This window comes from Panthera leo, chromosome C1, assembly GCF_018350215.1.
Source record: "Panthera leo isolate Ple1 chromosome C1, P.leo_Ple1_pat1.1, whole genome shotgun sequence".
Lineage (NCBI taxonomy): Eukaryota > Metazoa > Chordata > Mammalia > Carnivora > Felidae > Panthera > Panthera leo.
This window is the reverse complement of record NC_056686.1, coordinates 50,349,109-50,369,862: the sequence shown is the minus strand read 5'-3', so window position 1 is coordinate 50,369,862 and position 20,754 is coordinate 50,349,109. Positions and strand designations below refer to the sequence as shown.

At 37.1% G+C, this 20,754-nt stretch overlaps 1 protein-coding gene across 1 annotated transcript in view; it reads right to left on the bottom strand.

Moving 5' to 3' along the window:
- The window catches only part of PATJ (PATJ crumbs cell polarity complex component), a 363,753-nt gene that overhangs the window by 187,368 nt on the left and 155,631 nt on the right, over positions 1 to 20,754 (bottom strand). The window contains exon 28 of the mRNA XM_042951928.1: positions 15,219 to 15,315. Coding sequence (XP_042807862.1) covers positions 15,219 to 15,315 — 97 coding nt within the window. The remainder of the gene's footprint in view (positions 1 to 15,218; positions 15,316 to 20,754) is intronic.

The following is a 20,754-nucleotide window of genomic DNA, read 5'->3' as shown; positions in this document are numbered from 1 at the left end:
GAAAGCTTAAATATGGCCCTGAACATCAAATGAGACCTACATTCTATTCTTGACCTCACAATAACTAATTTTGTGACTTTGGGCAAATTAATTACTCTGGGGTAGGGGGTGTCTTACGATTCTTAACTGTAAAATTAGACCAGATGAATTTTAGGGTTCTCAAATCCCAGCACCGTCAAGGAAGACATGAACACACTTTAATTCTATTCTTCAAAGTAATTTGCTATTTGATTGCCCTCCTCCTTTAACATAGATCTTTTCATAGTAAGTTTTCATTATCCTTTACAAATGAGATTCGTTTAAAAAAATTTATTTAGATATAATTGACTTTATCACATTATATTAGTTTTAGGTATACAACAATGATGTGATTTATATATATATTGCAAGGTGACCATAAAAATAAATCTAGTTAACATCTATCATTATACATTGTTACATTTTCTTGTGATAAAAACTTTAAAGATCTACTCTTAGCAACTTTCAAATATACCATATAGTATTGTTAACTATAGTCACCACACTATACATTACCTCCCTAGGACTCACTTATTTTATAGCTGGAATCTTGTATTTTTTATTTTATTTATTTTATTTTATTTTTATATTTTATTATTTTTTTATTTTTTCAATATATGAAGTTTATTGTCAAATTGGTTTCCATACAACACCCAGTGCTCATCCCTAAAGGTGCCCTCCTCAATACCCATCACCCACCCCCCATCAACCCTCAGTTTGTTCTCAGTTTTTAAGAGTCTCTTATGCTTTGGCTCTCTCTCCCACTCTGACCTCTTTTTTTTTTCCTTCCCCTCCCCCATGGGTTTCTGTTAAGTTTCTTAGGATCCACATAAGAGTGAAACCATTTGGTATCTGTCTTTCTCTGTATGGCTTATTTCACTTAGCATCACACTCTCCAGTTCCATCCATGTTGCTACAAAGGGCCATATTTCATTTTTTTCTCATTGCCACGTAGTACTCCGTTGTGTATATAAACCACAATTTCTTTATCCATTCATCAGTTGATGGACATTTAGGCTCTTTCCATAATTTGGCTATTGTTGAGAGTGCTGCTATAAACATTGGGGTACAAGTGCCCCTATGCATCAGTACTCCTGTATCCCTTGGGTAAATTCCTAGCAGTGCTATTGCTGGGTCATAGGGTAGGTCTATTTTTAATTTTTTGAGGAACCTCCACACTGTTTTCCAGAGTGGCTGCACCAATTTGCATTCCCACCAACAGTGCAAGAGGGTTCCCGTTTCTCCACATCCTCGCCAGCATCTATAGTCTCCTGATTTGTTCATTTTGGCCACTCTGATTGGCGTGAGGTGATATCTGAGTGTGGTTTTGATTTGTATTTCCCTGATGAGGAGCGACGTTGAGCATCTTTTCATGTGCCTGTTGGCCATCCGGATGTCTTCTTTAGAGAAGTGTCCATTCATGTTTTCTGCCCATTTCTTCACTGGGTTATTTGTTTTTTGGGTGTGGAGTATGGTGAGCTCTTTATAGATTTTGGATACTAGCTCTTTGTCCGATATGTCATTTGCAAATATCTTTTCCCATTCCGTTGGTTGCCTTTTAGTTTTGTTGGTTGTTTCCTTTGCTGTGAAGAAGCTTTTTATCTTCATAAGGTCCCAGTAGTTCATTTTTGCTTTTAATTCTCTTGCCTTTGGGGATGTGTCGAGTAAGAGATTGCTACGGCTGAGGTCAGAGAGGTCTTTTCCTGCTTTCTCCTCTAGGGTTTTGATGGTTTCCTGTCTCACATTCAGGTCCTTTATCCATTTTGAGTTTATTTTTGTGAATGGTGTGAGAAAGTGGTCTAGTTTCAACCTTCTGCATGTTGCTGTCCAGTTCTCCCAGCACCATTTGTTAAAGAGACTGTCTTTTTTCCATTGGATATTCTTTCCTGCTTTGTCAAAGATTAGTTGGCCATACGTTTGTGGGTCTAGTTCTGGGGTTTCTATTCTATTCCGCTGGTCTATGTGGCTGTTTTTGTGCCATGTATTTTTTATTTTAAATGTTTTTTTTTAAGTTTGTTTTTCTTTATTTTTGAGAGACAGAGATAGAGAGCAAGCAAGGGAGGAGCAAAGAGAGAAAGAGAGAGAGGGAGACAGAATCCCAACCAGGCTCCATGCTATCAGCGCAGAGCCTGATGTGGGGCTATAACTCTCAGACAACCAGATCATGACCTAAGCCGAAATTAAGAGTCAGACGCTTAACCCACTGAACCACCCAGGCATCCATTTTATTTTATTTTTTTAAGTAGGCTCCACACCCAGTGTGGAGCCCAACTCGGGGCTTGCGCTCTCAACCTTGAAATCAAGACCTGAGCTGAGATCAAGTCGGATGTTTAACTGAATGAGCCACCCAGGTGCCCTACGGAAGCTTGTACTTTTACAATTTTAAACTCCTTCACCCACAAATGTGACTTTTCAATTTAAAATTATATTTGGGGCACCTGGATGGCTCAAAAAGTGTCTGACTTCAGCTCAGGTCATGATCTTGCGGTTCACGAGTTCGAGCCCTGCACTGGGCTCTGTGCTGTCAGTGCAGAGCCCACTTTGGATCCTCTGTCTCCCTTTCTCTCTGCCTCTCTCTCTCTCTCTCTCTCTCCCCCCCTCTCAAAAATAAATATTTAAAATTATATTTAACTTTGAAATAACTTTATCAGGTTTTATTTTATATAATACATTAAATTCACCCACTGCAAGCATATACTTCAATGATTTTCAGTTGACTTACAGACATGTGCAACTCTCACCACAATCCAGCTTTAGAGCATTTCCACTACCTCAACAAATTCGATGAAGCCCAATCCCAGCCCCAAATCTAGGCAACGAATGACCTGCTTTTTATAGCTATAAATTTGTTTTTTATGGACATTCTATATAAAACTTTTTAAAAAAAATTTTTTTTTAACGTTTATTTATTTTTGAGACAGACAGAGACAGAGCTTGAATGGGGGAGGGTCAGAGAGAGAGGGAGACACAGAATCTGAAACAGGCTCCAGGCTCCGAGTTGTCAGCACAGAGCCCGACGCGGGGCTCGAACTCACGGACTGCGAGATCATGACCTGAGCCGAAGTCGGACACCCAACCGACTGAGCCACCCAGGCGCCCCTGGACATTCTATATAAATGGAATCTTATAGTATATAGTCTTTTGCACTGGGTTTCCTTTACTTTGCATAATGGTATATATAAGTATTTTGCTCTTTTTAACTTTTTTTCTACTGTATGGATATACAACACTATGTTTCTCTACTAGTTGATGCACACTTGGCTATGTCCAATTTTGAACTATTATGACTAACATTACAATTAATATACTTGTAGGAGTCTTGTGTGGACATAGGTTTTCATTTCTGTTGGATATATACCTAGCAGTAGAATTGCTAGATTGTATGGTAAACTTATATTTAACTTTTTAAGAAATGACCAAACTGTTTTCCAAAATGGTATATCATTTTACATTCCCACCAGCAGTGTATTAGGGTTCTAGTTGTAGAGTCCTTTTTTTTTTTTTTTTTTTTTAATTAAAATCTTGTGAAGGGGCACCTGTGTGTGGCTCAGACAGTTAAGCATCTGACTTCGGCTCAGGTCATTATCTTGTGGTTGGTGAGTTCGAGTTCTGCATTGGGTTTGTGCTGACAGCTCAGAACCTGGAGCCTGCTTCAGATTTTGTGTCTCCCTCTTTCTACCCCTCCCTGCTTGTCTCTCTCTCTTTCTCAAAAATAAAAATAAAATATTAAAAAAATTAAAATAATTCTTATGAATGTGTTGTGGTTTTAATTTGCATTTCTCTATAATTAGTAATATTGGGCATTTTTATGTGCTTCTTAGCCATCTATAGATCTTTGATTGAAATGTCATTTCAGTTTTGTACATTTTTAAAAATTGCATTGCTTGTTTTCTTATTGAGTTGTAAGACAAAATGGTTTTTCTCTTCCAAGCAAACATATTTTGTTATACAAAATTCAAGTGGATTAAGTAAAGTTGAAAGGACAAGATTTTTCTCAAAACTCCCCTCTCAAAGGAGTTAGTATACATGCTTTTGTACTTTTTTCAATTAAAAAATACTAGGGGTTCTGCAAAATTCAGCTTTGCTTGTAAAATTTTACTAAACTGCCATTAGGTACTGGCTTCAAGAAGGCCAAAGATCTGAAAGACACTCAGCATTCAGGCCCCTCTGAACCCATGCAGGATCAGTGATTCTGGGCATGGATTAACAATAGAAAATAAACTGTGTATTAATGGCAATAATTCAAACAAGGTTGCCATTTTGATTTACTGTTAATTCCTAGGTTAAAATTCTTGATGTAACTGAGACTGGAACATTTCTTTGTATGCCTGATATGTTCAAATTCTCTTGATTAATTGAAGTACAAATGTTCATCACTGTAAGAGTAACATACCACAGATAATTAAAGATGGGGGTGAAAGCTGCTAACATTTTGATTTAAAAATAAAAATTGTGGGGGATACCTGGGTGGCTCAGTTGATCAAGTGTCCAACTCTTGGTTTTGGCTCAGGTCATGATTTCAGATTGTGAGATCGAGCCCCACATCAGGCTCTGTGCTGACAGCACAGAGCCTGCTTGGGATTCTCTCTCCATGGCTCCCCAGTTTGTATGAGTATGCTCTCTCTCAAATAAATAAACTTTTTAATTAAAAAAAATTAAAAAAAAAATTTAATGTTTATTTATTTTTGACAGAGAGAGAGAGAAACAGAGCATGAGCAGGGGAGGGGCAGAGAGAGAGAGGGAGACACAGAATCCGAAGCAGGCTCCAGGCTCTGCACCGTCAGCACAGAGCCCAACGTGGGGTTCAAACTCACAGACCGCGAGATCATGATCTGAGCCAAAGTTGAAGTTGGACGCTCAACCGACTGAGCCACCCAGGCGCCCCTTAATTAAAAAAATTTTAAAGGTTGGGGCACCTGAGTGGCTCAGTCGGTAACAGTCCAACTTTGGCTCAGGTCACGATCTCATGGTCTGTGGGTTCAAGCCCCGTGTTGGGCTCTGTGCTGACGACGCAGAGCCTGGAGCCTGCTTTGGATTCTGTGTCTCCTCTCTCTGTCCCTCCCATGCTCATGCTCTGTCTCTCTCTGTCTCTCAATAATAAATAAACATTAAAAAAATTTTTCTTAAATAAAATTTTTAAAGGTTAAATAGGAAAATATATTAAAAATTAATGTTAATATTAAAAGAATTAACTCTACGGAGAGCACTATAACTTTTGTGAATCAACAAATGTTTATAAATATTTAAATACTACAAGTCAGAATAAGAGAGATTAAGTCATGTTATAAGCTTTGTAGGACTGTTTGGAAAACTATCACTCATACTAAACAAAGTAATCTTTAAAAGCTAGATTTTTAGTTTTTAAATTCCATTTGGGCCATGAATTTTTCTCAAAAAACTCTATTTTGCCCACATTGGAAGGAAAAAAATTACAAAATCATATACAAAAACTTCTAGGATAATTCCATGTTTGGTCCAAAGAAAATATAGAAGAGAAAAATACTCAAGAAAAAGGAAGTATTCCAAAATGCTTTTCTCTTCCAGTGATCACAGATGAAAGTGGGAGAATAAGAGTGTCACATACAATGGTGATGAGGGTGATGAAGGAGCAGCCCAGTTGTATAGAGTTCTTAATAAAGTATTGATCCCACACAATAATATTAAACTTAGAAGATTTAACTTACAGGGGAGCCTGGGTGGCTCAATCTGTTGAGTGTCCAACTCTTGGTTTTGGCTCAGGTCATGATCTTGTGGTTTTGTGAATTCAAGCCCCACATTGGGCTCTGGGCTAACAGCCGGAGGCCTGCTTGGGATTCTCCCTCTCCCTCTGTCTCTGCCCCTCCCCCACTCATACTGTCTCTGTCTCTCTCAAAGTAAATGAATAAACCTAAAAGAAAAAACTTTACAAACATTAAAAAAATTAAACTATAGTAATTTTTAGGTAAAATTTTAATATGTACATAGGCCAGAAATTTCATCCTGTATTGGCAATATTTGGCAAACACTGAAGAATGTTGTATTACTATTGATGATAATAAACAGTAGTAGCTCACATTTCTGGAATACATCCTATGTGTCACTTCCTGTAGAAGGATGCTATATACATTAACTCTTCTAGTCTCTCAAAACAATCCAGTCAAAGGAGTACTATTATTATTTCCATCTTACAAATGAGGAATCCAAACAAAAGGATGCAACCTGTTTCAAGTCGAATGTCTAGAAATGTTTAGAGTAAGTAACTTAATCAAGGGCATTTTATAAATTACATATAATATACACTGCTATAATTGCTATTTGTGAAAAATGTAGAACACATCTTTGTAGGTATATGTACATATATTCACATGGGCATTGAATTCTTTAAGCTATTATCACTGGAAGTTGAATTATTCAGTCAAAGAATATGCACATTTAAATTTTTTATACATGCTGCCAAATGGGTCTCCAGAAAGAGGTACATGAATTCATATTCCTGCCAACAGTATATAAGAACTCCTATTTCTTTTTCTACCCTTCCCCCACTTGCTCTCTATCTCTCTCAAAATAAGTAAACTTAAAAAAACCTTAGATTTTTTTACAGTATTTTTATGTTTTCAGTGTTTAGAAGTAGACAGTATTCAGAATTAAATTGCAATTTTGATGAGAAATGGAGATCTCTACATTTTTCTCCCCAAATTATTATATACCCCATCATTTATCAAATAATCTATCCTATTTCTATTTCAAAAAATGTATTTTTTATGTTCTAAATTCTTGACATCTGGGTTTATTTCTAGACCATCTTTATTTGCAAATACTAAACAGATTTAATTACTGTAGTTTATTTATTTTATTTTATTTATTTGTTTTGAGAAAGAGTGAGAGCAGAGGAGAGGCAGAGAGAGAGAGGGAGACAGAGGATCCCAAGCGGGCTCTGGGCTGACAGCAGCGAGCCTGGTGTGGGGCTCCAACTCACAAACTGTGAGATCATGACTTGAACCAAAGTCGGACACTCAACTGACTGAGCCACCCAAGTGCCCCTAATTACTGTAGTTTGAGCAAGGTTTCTAATCAGGAGTGCTCCCAGAACTTTGAGCAGAATAATTCTCCATTGTAGAGGACTATTCCATAAAATGCAGTGCTCTTGGCATCCTCATAAATGACAGTAGAACCCCCCATCCTGTGGACAAGGGGACACTGAGCAATGTGTGGAGACATCTGTGGCTGTCACCACAAGTTTGTGGGAGAGAGAGCTCCTGGCATCAAGTGGGTAGAGACCAGAGATGCTGTTAAACATCTCATAATGCGGAAAACAGCCTCCTTCCCCACCCAACAAAGGGTTATCTGGTCAAAATGGCAAGAGTGCCAAGGTTGAGAAAAGCTGATTTAGACAAGCAAAAACACTCTCACTCATTTCTGAAAGTTCCAGATTCAGTTTGAAAACTACCAATTTAGAATATATTCAGATACGAGGGACACTTTCCAAAACTGTGTAGTGTTTCATTTCCAAATCAATTTTCAATCAAATCCTCGTATTTAAAAAAAAAAAAAGGAGGGGCTATATATATTTAGGAATTGGATTCAAATTATCTTAAAGACTAATTTAAAAATAATTGAAATCTTTAATATACTTCCTCTTCCAATCTGGAAAGGAACATGTCTCTAATTTTCCCCTGAATCTTCTTTAATAAAATTCCAGTTTTCTTTAAAAAAAGAAACTATAGAGGTTGTCAACCTGTGGTCCATGAATTCTTAAATGGGCTTCAGGACTTTCACTAAACAGGCAAAATGATGCCTACTCAAAATGAGGTAGGGGTGTGTGTGTGTGTGTGTGTGTGTGTGTGTGTGTGTGTGTATGGGTGAGTGAGTGTGAGTGTAGGTATGTGTGTGAGGGTGTGTGCACAGGTGACAATGGTTTTGTGTATCCACATACATTTTTTTTGGGGGGGGGGGGAGAGTAGTTTTAGAGTTTTTGTCACAGTGCCAAAGAGTAAATGACAAACTTAAGGATCACTGCCACGAGTTTCACATTTCTAATTGTATTATTCCTAGATATTTTCTAGTTTTTCTGTTATCACTATTAGAATATTTTTACAAAGGGGTGCCTGGGTAGCTCAGTGCATTAAGCATCTAATTCCAGCTCAGGCCATGACCTCGTGGTCTGTGAGTTCGAGCCCTGCATAGGGCTCTGTGCTGACAGCTCAGAGCCTGGAGCCTGCTTCGGATTCTGTGTCTCCCTCTCTCTCTGCCCCTCCCCCTCTCATGCTCACTCTCTCTCTCTCTCAAAAATAAATAAACATTAAAAAAAGGGGGGAGAGAAAATTTTTATATTTTTAAATAGATGAAACTGATTAGCCAATATTTTCATATGTGCAACTCATATATAGCCTTACTTACTGCTGCCAAAAAGTTTTTTAAGGTTTTGAATTTTTAAGATTGACTACTATACCATCTGTGAATAATAATTTGTTCTCTAAATATTTTTTTTTTTTTTTTTTTTTTTTTTTTTTTTTTTGCGCAGGGCAGAGGAGGTGAGATTTAAAGCACTGCTAGATTTGAGGACAGTAACATATCCTTGTCTTCTTCCAAATTTAGATGCGGATTTCAATTTTTGGTAAAAGGAAGGAGGGTTTGGGGCAGGTTCCCCAAACCAATCCATGGGAACACATGCAGAGTATCTACAAAATCTTTTTTAAAATTAGAATATATATGTGTGTATATTTTATATATGGATGTAAAGAATTTCTGCATAAATATGGGAGTGACTGCTAATGAGTAGGAATATTGTGGGGGATGGGTGATTAAAATGTTCTAACTGTTCTAAAACTGACAGTAGTGATGGTTGAAGAACTCTGTAAATATGTTAAAAGCCACTGAACTACATGCCTTAAGTAGATGAGTTATATAGTAATGTGGATTATATCTCAATGAAGCTGTATTTTCTTTTTTTTTTTCTTTTCTGATTTTATTTAAGAAATCTCTATACCCAACCTGTGGCTCATACTCATGACCCCAAGGTCAAGAGTTGCATGCTCCTTCAACTGAGCCAGCCAGGTGCCCTAAAGCTGTAATCTTCTAAAAAGGCATCCCCTCTAAACATTAAAAAAAAATTTTTTTTTTAATGTTTATTTATTTCTGAGAGAGAGAGAGAGAGAGAGAGAGAGAGAGAGTGTGAGTGAGTGTCAGAGTATGAACCGGGGAGGGGCAGAGAGAGAGAGGGAGACACGGAATCCGATACAGGCTCCAGACTCTGAGCTGTCAGCACAGAGCCCAGTGCGGGGCTTGAACTCACGAATCATGAGATCATGACCTGAGCCGAAGTTGGACGCTTAACCGACTGAGCCACCCAGGCGCCCCTGGCATCCCCTCTAAACTTTAACCAAAATAAATTCTTTTTACCAAATATTATATTAGAACATATAATTTTATGAGGTGGGGAAGGAATCAGAGCAAAAGAAAAAAAAATTGAGGGGGAAAAACAAAGCACCTAAGGAGAGTATGCTATTCTGAAATTAAAGTATAAAAAAAAAGGCTTTAAGAGGCCTTCAGCATGCAGTTCCATTCATCTCTGCTATACCATTTAAAAGCCAAGTGTCAGAGAAGTCAATTATATTCTGAGTTTCTAGAACCTAATATACATCAAGAAACATGTCTATTGTATGATTCTCATTGCTTCTCTATGATCATGCTCTTATAGGTTACAAAAAGTCACTCCAAAACCTTCTGCTCCTTGATGTTTAAAAATGTAGTTTAAATAATGAATACCAACAGGTTAGAAAGACCGGATATAAAAGCGTTTAATGTCTGGGATCAAAAGTGGGACTTTTTCGAGATAGTGGCTTCTCTCTGTGGGGATCACTCCTTTTAGATAAGGTGAGGGGTGGCATATTGGCAAAGAGAAGGCAAGTTGCTCTGGACAGAAGGCTCTGAAACTAGATGGATGGCACAGCTCAGTAGAAAGACTATCTCTAAAGCACTATGAGCGGACCTGGATTTTCATCACACCCCCAACATCACTATCCAAGTTACACACCCTCTGTCATTAATTTGTCCCAAATACGGAGTTTCTATAATGTGCCAGGCCCAAACAGAGAGGATCACTCGACTCATGGAACTTGAAGGGAAAGACACACTAATAATCACATAAATAATCACATTTCATTGTGTTATAAAAAAAAATACAAGAATATATATTAGAATGAGGAATGAGGCAAGGTTTTCCAAAGAAGGTGAGATTAAGCTGAAATCAGCCCAAAGACAAGATATCCTTTTAGAGCTCTTCTGTAAATCAAAAGAGAAAGCATTTAAAGAATTGGGGAAATGTATGACACATAGTAGGTACTCAATAAATTGTGACTACAACTATATAGCCACTAAAATTGTGGCAATAAAAATGCAAAGGAAGCTACAAATGTGGGAGAAATTGATAATGAAGATTAACTGAGGAAGAGAGACCACAAACAGACGTGAAGCTTCAGTCTGGAGTAAGGGCTTTATGAAAAATTGAGAATATAAGGAAAAAGGTCAGCCTTCAGGAAGAAAACACATTTTGTTTTGCACAAAAGATTTAAAATGCTAGAAGAAAAAAAGACATCATATCTTTCTGGCAGCCAACTGAAAACATGTCAGGATGTGAAAGAGGATGGCTAAAAATGAAGATTTGAAAGTCACCATGTGATAGTCAACTGAGTGACACTTCATGCCCTCAGTGATCTTAAACCTTTGTCAAGACAATCTAGTTTTTAATTCAGGTATTAAAGACAATTACCATAAAGTTAACTTGGAAGTTCTCTACATTGGCAACTTCCCTTGGATAAATCCTGTAGGTGTGATAATAGTAGTTTTCAATAGCTAAGCATTTATGTGGATACTGTTTCTTAATTCATAATTGTTTCATAATCCTTAATTAAAATGTCAGCACTTTTTGGGGTGCCTGGGTGGCTCAGTTGGTCAAGTGTCCAACTTCGACTCAGGTCATGATGTCATGCACGGTTCATGAGTTCGAGCCCCATGTCAGGCTCTGTGCTGACAGCTCAGAGGCTGGAGCCTGCTTCGGTTTCTATGTCTCCCTCTCTCTCTGCCCCTCCCCTGCTTGTGCTCTGTCTCTGTCTCTCTCTCTCTCAAAAATAAACATTAAAAAAAATAATTAAAAAAAATTTTCAGCACTTTTCATTCAATTGATGGTTAGAAGCCTTCCTATAATTAGATACCAGAATGTCATGAATTATGCTCAACTATGCAAGATAAAGGATCTATAATATAAATAGCTATTATGTACCATACTATCTATATTAGTTGTCACATCTAATTCTCACAACAATCTGTACAGTATTTTATCAAGTATTCTTTTTCTTCTTAACAATTTTATGTTGTTAAGTTCAATGGTTACTTCCATGATTCTAACCTCCATAAACTCTCAGCATCATTCCATATTTGGCTACTGAAGTTCAGGGACAGAGGCCTTCTTGAAACATATTCTTCTCTTAAACTGCCTAACTCTACAATCTCCTGGAAATGCTAGTGTGCTAGGATGCTCCTTTGCTGGCTCGTGAGGCCCATGCTGGGTTAGCTTCCTGTTGTTGTCTATACATCAGTCCTAAGTAAACTCACCAGCTCCCATGACTTAAAATACTACCTAGATCAATAGTTTTCAGAATATGGTCCCTGGATGAGGAGTATCAGCATCACTTGGGAAATAATTAGGAATGCAAATTATCAAGTCCTCCCAGATGTAAGGAATCAGAAATTGGGAGGGGGCCCAGCAGCTAGTGCTTTTAACAAGCTCTTTAGATGCTTCTGATGACTCTGAAGTTTGAAAGCCAGACTTCTAGATTAGTGTTTTCCATACTACAGGTTGCAACTTATTAAACAGTCAAGAAATAAACTGAGTTGCAAACAGCATTTTAAAAAATGAAATAGAGGGGTGCCTGGGTGGCTCAGTAGGTTAAGCGACAGACACTTGATTATGGCTCAGGTCATGATCTCACGGTTCCTGATTTTGAGCCTCACATCAGGCTCTGGGCTGACAGTACAGAGCCTGCTTGGGATTCTCTCTCTCTCTCCCTCTTTATCCGCCCCTCCCCTGCTCATGCTCCCTCTCTCTCTCTAAATAGATAAACTTAAAAAAAAAAAAAGAAAAATAATAAAGTTCTTTCATATGTTATAAAGGTAAGTAATATTTTGTGAAACTTTTATTTCAATTATATATGCATGTAAGTGTGTGTGTGTGTGTGTGGGGGGGGGGGGGGGCACATCTATACCCGATTGTTAAGTAAGATATAGGTTACCATGGATCACAGTCTGATTAAAACTCAGATCTATAGGATTATATGAGCTCTTTGTATGTCTGGCTCCTTCTTATCACTTTGGTCTTATCTTGGCCGTTGTTTCCTATTCTACTTAATGTTGACTCCTGCAAAGCATTTATTCTCACTACTTTGTTTTATTTTAGTTATTCAGACTATTTATCAATATTTAATCTATCTCATTGTTTATAATCTTTCTCTCCTACTAGAATATAAGCCAATGAGAGAGATCTTGTTCCTCTGTCATGTTCCCAACACCTAGAACAATCTCTGCCCACCTATAATATCCACTCAAAAATGAAGTTTATAAAGAAGTAATTACCAAAGATCACCTAAGTTAGATTGTAACTACACTTTAAAATCCTATGTGTCTCATGTCTGTGACCTAATACAATCACCACTTTCTAGTGGGCCTAAGGCTTGGATTCCAGCCATCCACTTCATAGTCCTGGACCATGGGAAAGTCAGAAAATCATACTTTCACAACCATTAAAAAGAAATGCTTAGATTTGGGACAGTAAGAATCTGAAAAAACAGTGAACCAATCTACTTTTAGTTTTGGATGGATGAGCAGAGTAGTCATTTAATAAGAGTTAAGGAACAAAGAAAAAAAGCCATGGGATCCACTTCACAAAGAAATATAAGAAGCTAGAGGGTTTAGGCTCACCTATATTTAAAATGTGAACCATCTAATACCCCATATGGTTCAAATCCTTCTGAAGAAAGGGAAAAGTATGCTGGGAAAATAAAATTAGGGAGCAAAACAAATGGAAAGTCATATTCACAGCCTAAATATATTTGCTGGAGAATCTGTGAAACGTTACAGTTGGATGACTTAACAATTAGAAGTTTTTTCTGCATTCAGTGTAAAATGGCGTTTCCTGAACCCCACTAATATGTGAATGTGTTTGTGCACATGTATGAAAAACATGTATGCCAACTTGGAACTTTGGGGAGGGTGCTACTGTCTTATGGCATCAAAGCCATATTTACTGGATAATCTTAACCACTTTGTACCTACTTCTGCTATACTAAATGAGATTTAAGTAACAGGAAGTATAGATGATAATACAGGCTCTGGAATCAGAGAGTCTGGGTTCAAATTCCATTTCCACTACTTACTAGCTGTGTAACTTTGGAACACATTCCTTAATTTTTCTGAGCCTCAGTTTCTTTATTTGTATAATTAGAGACCTCACAGGTTAGTTGTTAGACGTCAACTGAGTTAATAATAGATAAAGGCCTGACATATGGACACCAGAGTGTTTACTTGATATCACATCCTTATACTAAGCTCTTTAAATGCTTTTCTCCTCAGGTTATAACTACGCTGTGAGGAAGGTTATCATAAGACATCCCTTCCCCCACTTATAGATGAGCAAGTGTGAGCCATGAAGGAGTTAATTCACTTGTCCCTGAATTCACAAATAGAACTAGGATTAGAACATTGTCTTTATCACATGCCTAAACCAGATTTCCTAACTATGCAAATATGGGCATTCTAGCATCCTGGAAATTATGAATAACCAACAAGTATCTCCACTCTGCTGCAGCTGTCCTAACACCTATATCAGAACAAGGGATTATGGTACACATGTGCATACACATATCAATCATATCCATCAGTGTAACTCTCCAGAAGAGGTTGAGAACCAAAACACTACAGCACACTTGTCATATTTTGTTCCAATGCCTTTGTACACTCCCTTCCAAGTTGGTGACCCCAATAAAACTATTTATTTCATAACAGACTCAATACCGTTAGTAAAAAGCAGTTGGCTTTTAACAAAGATTTGTGGAATAAATGAAGAAAATGCTGCACGAGAAAGGGCTCTTTAAAACCACGAAGTGCAAATCAAGTTTTTATAAAGCCAACTAAATGATTATAAACATATCTATTTATATTTTAATCCACACACTTATTACAGTATTTGGGAAAATACCGTTATAAAATCAACTTAACAATAATTATTAGTAAGAGCTATAATACTTGTTGAAATTTCACTGTTTGACAAGCCAAAGGCTTTATCACCTTATTTTAATCTTCACCCCCAACCCTGGGAAGTAAGAACCATGATTTTTATACAAGAGGGCATGCTGAAGGTCATACACTAAGAAGTCCTGCAGTCAGAATTTTAACTCTTTCGATTTCTCTATCAAACTCCTTTTTTAAATCGTGGAAGGAACAAGGTTATTTTTAAAAGAACATATATAAATACGTATTTCACAAACCATAAAATTCACCCATTTAAATACATAATCCTGTGGGTTTTACTAAATTCACAAAATGTGCAACCATCATCACAATCTAATTTTAGGGTATTTTCATCACCCTCCCCAAAGGAAATTCCATGTACAATAGCAATCAGATCTAACTGTATATACTTTACATGCATAAAAGAAATGCAAATTCTTTTAAATAAAGCCTCCATTAAATACATGTATGAATGTATATTTGATACAGCTAATGCAAAGAAAATCATGAAAGGAATTCTAAAGGAGAATATGACTCCAGCCTTCTGTAATTTTGCATTAGCAACATCACCATCGGTTTGAATACAGAAAGTCATCAAGAGCTGGCATCCACATCCAACTCTGCTTATTGTGGGTCAAGGTGCAAGTTAAAGGACTTCTTAGCATTTTTCCGTTCACAACCAAATAGTAACAGTAGGAGGAAATGTAGATAAAATACTGTATAACCCGTTGCCTTTGACATTCACTCTACTATTAGTATTAAAGGAGGAAAGTTTAGTAAATTAAGTGAAAAATTAAGGAGACGTAAATTGTCTTTTTCAGCATGACATGCTAATACACATTTTCTAAGAACCCACAGAATGGCATTGATAACTGACAACCATCATGAAAGCACAATTTAATAAATTCTGCATTCACTGCAAAGAATGAAAAGGAACTCACTGTCGGTAAATGCGTATTCTTCATTTTCGTCACTGTCATCAGACGGAGCTTTATAAGGAGGTGGAAGTTTCATTGGAGGTGGAGCGGTTCCTGGTCTCTGAAAATGCAAAATTTGAGAGAAAGGTTAATTGCCTTTGCACAGTCCTCTTCCTCAATGACAAACAGGATAAGAAGATAATCTAAATATTGTGACTGTATCCAATTTCAGTCACATAAGAAGGGCTGCGAAACAAATACAATTTGTCTTCTTCTATTTATGTTATTATGTAAGTGACCCTGTGATATAAACATACTACTATAGAAAAATAGGAATTCAAAAGCAACATTTAAGACGGTTGACCTGCCCAGAAGAATACATTCCTTTCCCCAGTGAGAATGCCAATTATATATATTTTATTTACAGTTATTAACCAAGTAATTCAAATGAAAGACATTTCAAAATCAATGTAAAAACTATCCACTATATTAATTCTATAACTATTTAAACTGTTTACTCAATTGCAGAAGACACAGATCTCATTCTTATATAGTTGAAATGAAATACCAAGATTTTCTAACTGTAAAAATATTCATCTGTAATTTGCAGATAGTCAACATACACATTTTAAGGTTTTAAAAAACAAATCTTTATGATGAATACTTTTTTGTATTTCTGTAGACGTATTCTTTAAATTTAGCCACCAAATGATACAGCATATAAATATCTGCCTCAGACTTAAAGTAGAACAGAACTCTACGGTCAGATTACCTTCACAGAATGTAGACATTTTCTTGAACGCTGGGAAAAATAAAACATGCTAAAGTTTATGGAGAGATCCAAGCTGCTAAAAAGAATAGGAGCTGATAGATCCAAGCACTCCACAAATATCAAAATAACTAGATTAAGATTTGTTTGCTACAGGGTTTCAATAGAGTACATTCAATTATGCTTTATATGACAAAACCACTAATGGCAGGATACAATCCAGTAAATGTCCATTACAGAAAGCAGGCCTGTAATAAATTCCTCCAAAGCAGAAAACATTACCTGAGATCCACAAAGAAAAACACACACCCAAATTTATTTAAGATTAAGCAACAAAAGAATACAGAAGTGTGATCATGCTACGTCTTTATTCTTGCTTGAAAAAACTTAAAAGTGGGTTAACTGAAGAGTCAAGAAGTAAACCTTTTCCTCTGAACCAGATCATTCTAGGTCTAAGACAATACTTGGGACAAGGACAGACAGCTTTTAATATTAAGAGATATGAACTCTTTAATGTCATTTAAAAAACATATTTAAGAGGAAACTGTTAACACCACTGATTTTATTAAAATTAACTTCTACCAACACTTTTTTAATTTATTTTTTAAATTTACATCCAAGTTAGTTAGCATACAGTGCAACAATGATTTCAGGAGTAGATTCTTTAATGCCCCCTTACCATTTAGCCCCCCCACCGCCCGTCCCACAACTCCTCCACTAACATTCTGTTTGTTCTCCATATTTAAGAGTCTCTTATGTTTTGTCCATCCTCCCTGTTTTTATATTATTTTTGCTTCCCTTCCCTTATGTTCACCTGTTTTATATCTAAAAGTCCTCATATGAGTGAAGTCCTATGATATTTGTCTTTCTCTGACTAATTTCGCTTAGCATAATACCCTCTAGTTCCATCCATGTAGTACCAACACTCAGAATATAGGATAAGCATGTCCTGGTCACCCTATCGTTTGATTGTGGGTTGCCAGATACCTGGGGCATATTTCTACTGCTCATAAGGGAAGGTTGTAGGGAGGGCCAGGCTCTCTTGGTGGCAATGAAGGATGGAGCAAGGGACATACAAGGAGGCCAGGTGAATATAATCTCCATGAGAGCAGAGAATAGTAGTGTGGTATCCTTAGTTTCAAGAACAGTGCCTGGTATAAAGCGGGCCTCCCAACACTATAGTCCGAATGAGCAAATAACTGCTTGCCAGTCATGCTGCTTAGGTCTAACATATTAACTTCTAGAAAAATGACAGTAATGGAAAAGGTTCTTGTCCAATAGCATTGCATAGTAATTTTGTCTGGTAGAGATGCAAATTATTTTAGTCCTGTAAAAAGGATAACTCCAAAGGTTATAGCTTTATTGCCATGTCAAGATGTTAACCAGTTTTGTATCTAAATTTGAATCTTACTCATGCATTCTCTGAACAACTAATACTTCACTCTCTCCAATTCTCTCAGAACCAGGCTATCTTGGTGGTTCCCTCCTTAATGAGGTAAGTAAATAACTGGCCCTTGTACATATTACATAATTTCATAGGTCACTTGGGCTGTGAATTATTTCCCATTAGCAGGAGTAGTAAATGGAGTTTGGGTTTTACAGTCTGACAATTTAGTGGTATTTGAGGACTCATTATATATTGGTTCTACGGGGATCCATTCTCTAGGTTGAGAGACAATTGAAAATAGGTTGTTAGTCCTTATTTCCCTGTTGGTGTTTTTGTACAATAACAGGTCTTGAGTCCACTGGAAAGAAAAGCTTTCTGACATGAAGACCAGTGGGTATGTACATTTCTATCTACATTTGTCCTATGGCTCAAGCTATAGGGTAGAAGCCGAAAAATCTCTGCGTATCTGAAAGTGAGAAAAGCCCCTACCCTCTCATTGTGAGAAATATTTTCCTACCTTCAGAGGGTGCTAATAAATTAGAAAAAAAAAAAAAAATCTCTTTCTGATTGGTTTATAGAGACTAATAAGCATTATTTAAATCTAATATTCCCAGTTTTCCAGAAAATAGTAAAACTAACCTCACATGACCTTAGATGTGTCAGCCTTTTAACTGAAAACCAAAATACCTTTCCATAGAAACCACGAACTCAGAGGCATTTTAATATAACAATTCAGATTCACAAAATCAAAGTGATTTGGTGAATTTAGAAACAGCTATACTTTCTCCCTAATATCCTTGATCTTACTGATGTGGAGTATAAAGCAAAATAAGACTAAAAACATTTATACCAATGTTGCATGATCCCCACATGTCTACATGCCACGTATGCATACATATAATATATAAAAGAATATCACAAATATTTACACATCTCAGAGTATTGTCAGCCAATTCTAAGACCTAGCACAATGTGGAGTATAGTGATAGAAAACTGTATCACCTGTTACTGTTAAGAATAATCAAAGAGCACATCTTGTAACACTCTAAGTGCCACCAGGAGGGTCACAAAAGATCATTCTGATCTTTGCAAAAACCTTCATGAGGTTCTCCTTAGCCCCAGACTCGAGCAAGTCCAGATTTCTCACTTGAAATAGATGTGAGTCTTAACATCAACCTTATGAAGGAATAATTTACATACAATAAAATGTACTCATGGGGTGCCTGGGTAGCTCAGTTGGTTAAGCTTTCGATTTTGGGTCAGGTCATGATCTTGAGGTCCCTAAGTTCAAGCCCTGTGTTGGGCTCTGTGCTGATAGCTCAGAGCCTGGAGCCTGCTTCAGATTCTGTGTCTCCCTCTCTCTCTGCCTCTCCCCCAGCTCATACTCTGTCTCATTCTCTCTCAAAAATAAATAAATGTTAAAAAAAATTTTTTTTAATGTACTCAGTTTACGTACTTACTTGGTATAGATACATTTTTATAAGTTTAACATGACTGTATTTTTTTTTAATGTTTATTTACTTTTGAGAGGGCCAGAGAGAGAGAGAGAGAGAGAGAGACAGAGACAGAGCGAGAGCAGGGGAAGGGCAGAGAGAGAGGGAGACACAGAATCTGAAGCAGACTCCAGGCTCTGAGCTGTCAGCACAGAGCCCGACGTGGGGCTCAAACCCACAAACCATGAGATCATGACCTGAGTTGAAGTCAGACACTCAACTGACTAAGCCTCCCAGACGCCCCTAACATGACTGTATTTTTAAGGACTATTATGTTTGGTTGGACACAATATTTGCATTTGGGTAGTACATAAAAAGAAAATAAAGAGAACAACAGGAGACCACTTCTCTGTGAAAGAACATCTCCTACTTGTATCAGCGTCCATGACTCCTTTAGAAAAAGAGTATATGAAGTAACACTGAAGCAAGTTTTAGAAGGAAAATGCCAAGGAGTTACAAGCATATAGTGAGTATTAGTATGTCTATGAATCCTGATCTGTCATTTCACACTCCGTGATGAAAAGCAGCCAAAATTTAGATTTCTAGCCTACACCTTTCCTAGTATTTGGTTTCAGGTGACATTTATTGTCTCTTTTAAGGTTGTAATTCTAGAGAATAAGCACTGCTTTTGTATTGAGGAAACAATGCATAAAAGGAATTTTATTTTACCTTATTTTATGAGAGAGTGTGAGCAGGGGAGAGGGGAAGAGGGAGGGAGGGAGGGAGGGAGGGAGGGAGAGGGGGAGGTAGAGAATTTCAAGCAGGTTCCACTCTTAGCATGGAGCCCAACGCAGGCCTCAATCCCATGGCTTAAGGACCATGACCTGAGCGGAAACCAAGAGTCGGATGCTCAAACGACTAAGCCACCCAGATGCCCCTAAAAGGAATTACTTCTAATGATGACAATTTTAAAGGAGATTTTTATTTTATTTTATTTTATTTTATTTTATTTTATTTTATTTTATTTTATTTTATTTTTATTTTATTTTAATTATACAAAATTTATTGTCAAATTAGTTTCCATACAACACCCAGTGCTCATCCCAAAAGATGCCCTCTTCAATGCCCATCACCTACCTAAAGGAGATTTTTAAAGAGATAATATAATTTGTAATCATCTGACCACCCAACTTTGGGAAGTCTGTCTGCCTGTGCTCCCATAGTATCCCAGGCATGCTTTTTTCATCGTAATTGTACTTTTGGTTATTTCACTATGTGTCACATTCATCTGTGCACCTCTTGGAGTAAAGGTGCTTTGTTATTTTAGAATGTAGTATAGTGCTTGGCATGTAAACTATAATTTCAGATAAGAGACATGGTAAGGTACATCCTGTAACCACTGAAACATCATCCCGTAAGGGGAGATGCTGATACTGATCAGACTTCTCTCACTGCAAAGTTAACTCAGTGGTTAGTCATTCTCTGAACCAAAGAACTCAGCTGGACAGAACTTCACTGACTTTTGGTACTACCAAGCTCTAACTGGATTTTTTTTTTTTTTCTGAATGCAAATATCCTGGTTTCTTTGAGACTCAATTTAGTTTAATGGAACAGGCCAAAGTTGGTAAGAATCATATATTTATCTTTCTCTTTCCTAGGATCTTATGTGGAATTATCCTGAATCACCTAACTACCTGTTCCCCAAACCAATTAAGTTAGTAACCAGTTTATTCATATGTGTGTGGTTATTATCTGTGTCCCCACAGACTAATCCTTTCCCTGCTTCCTTTATGATTTCATCTCCCTGGACTGCTCTGCACAGTAGTAATGGGCCACACTATGGGTTTCCAGCAGACATTTGAGAATAGCTCAGATCTTTGAATCAAGATACAAATTAACAAAATTCCAACAACAGAATAGACTAAATATTCTGAGAAAACCACCTTAACCACACAAAGATGACAGATAAAA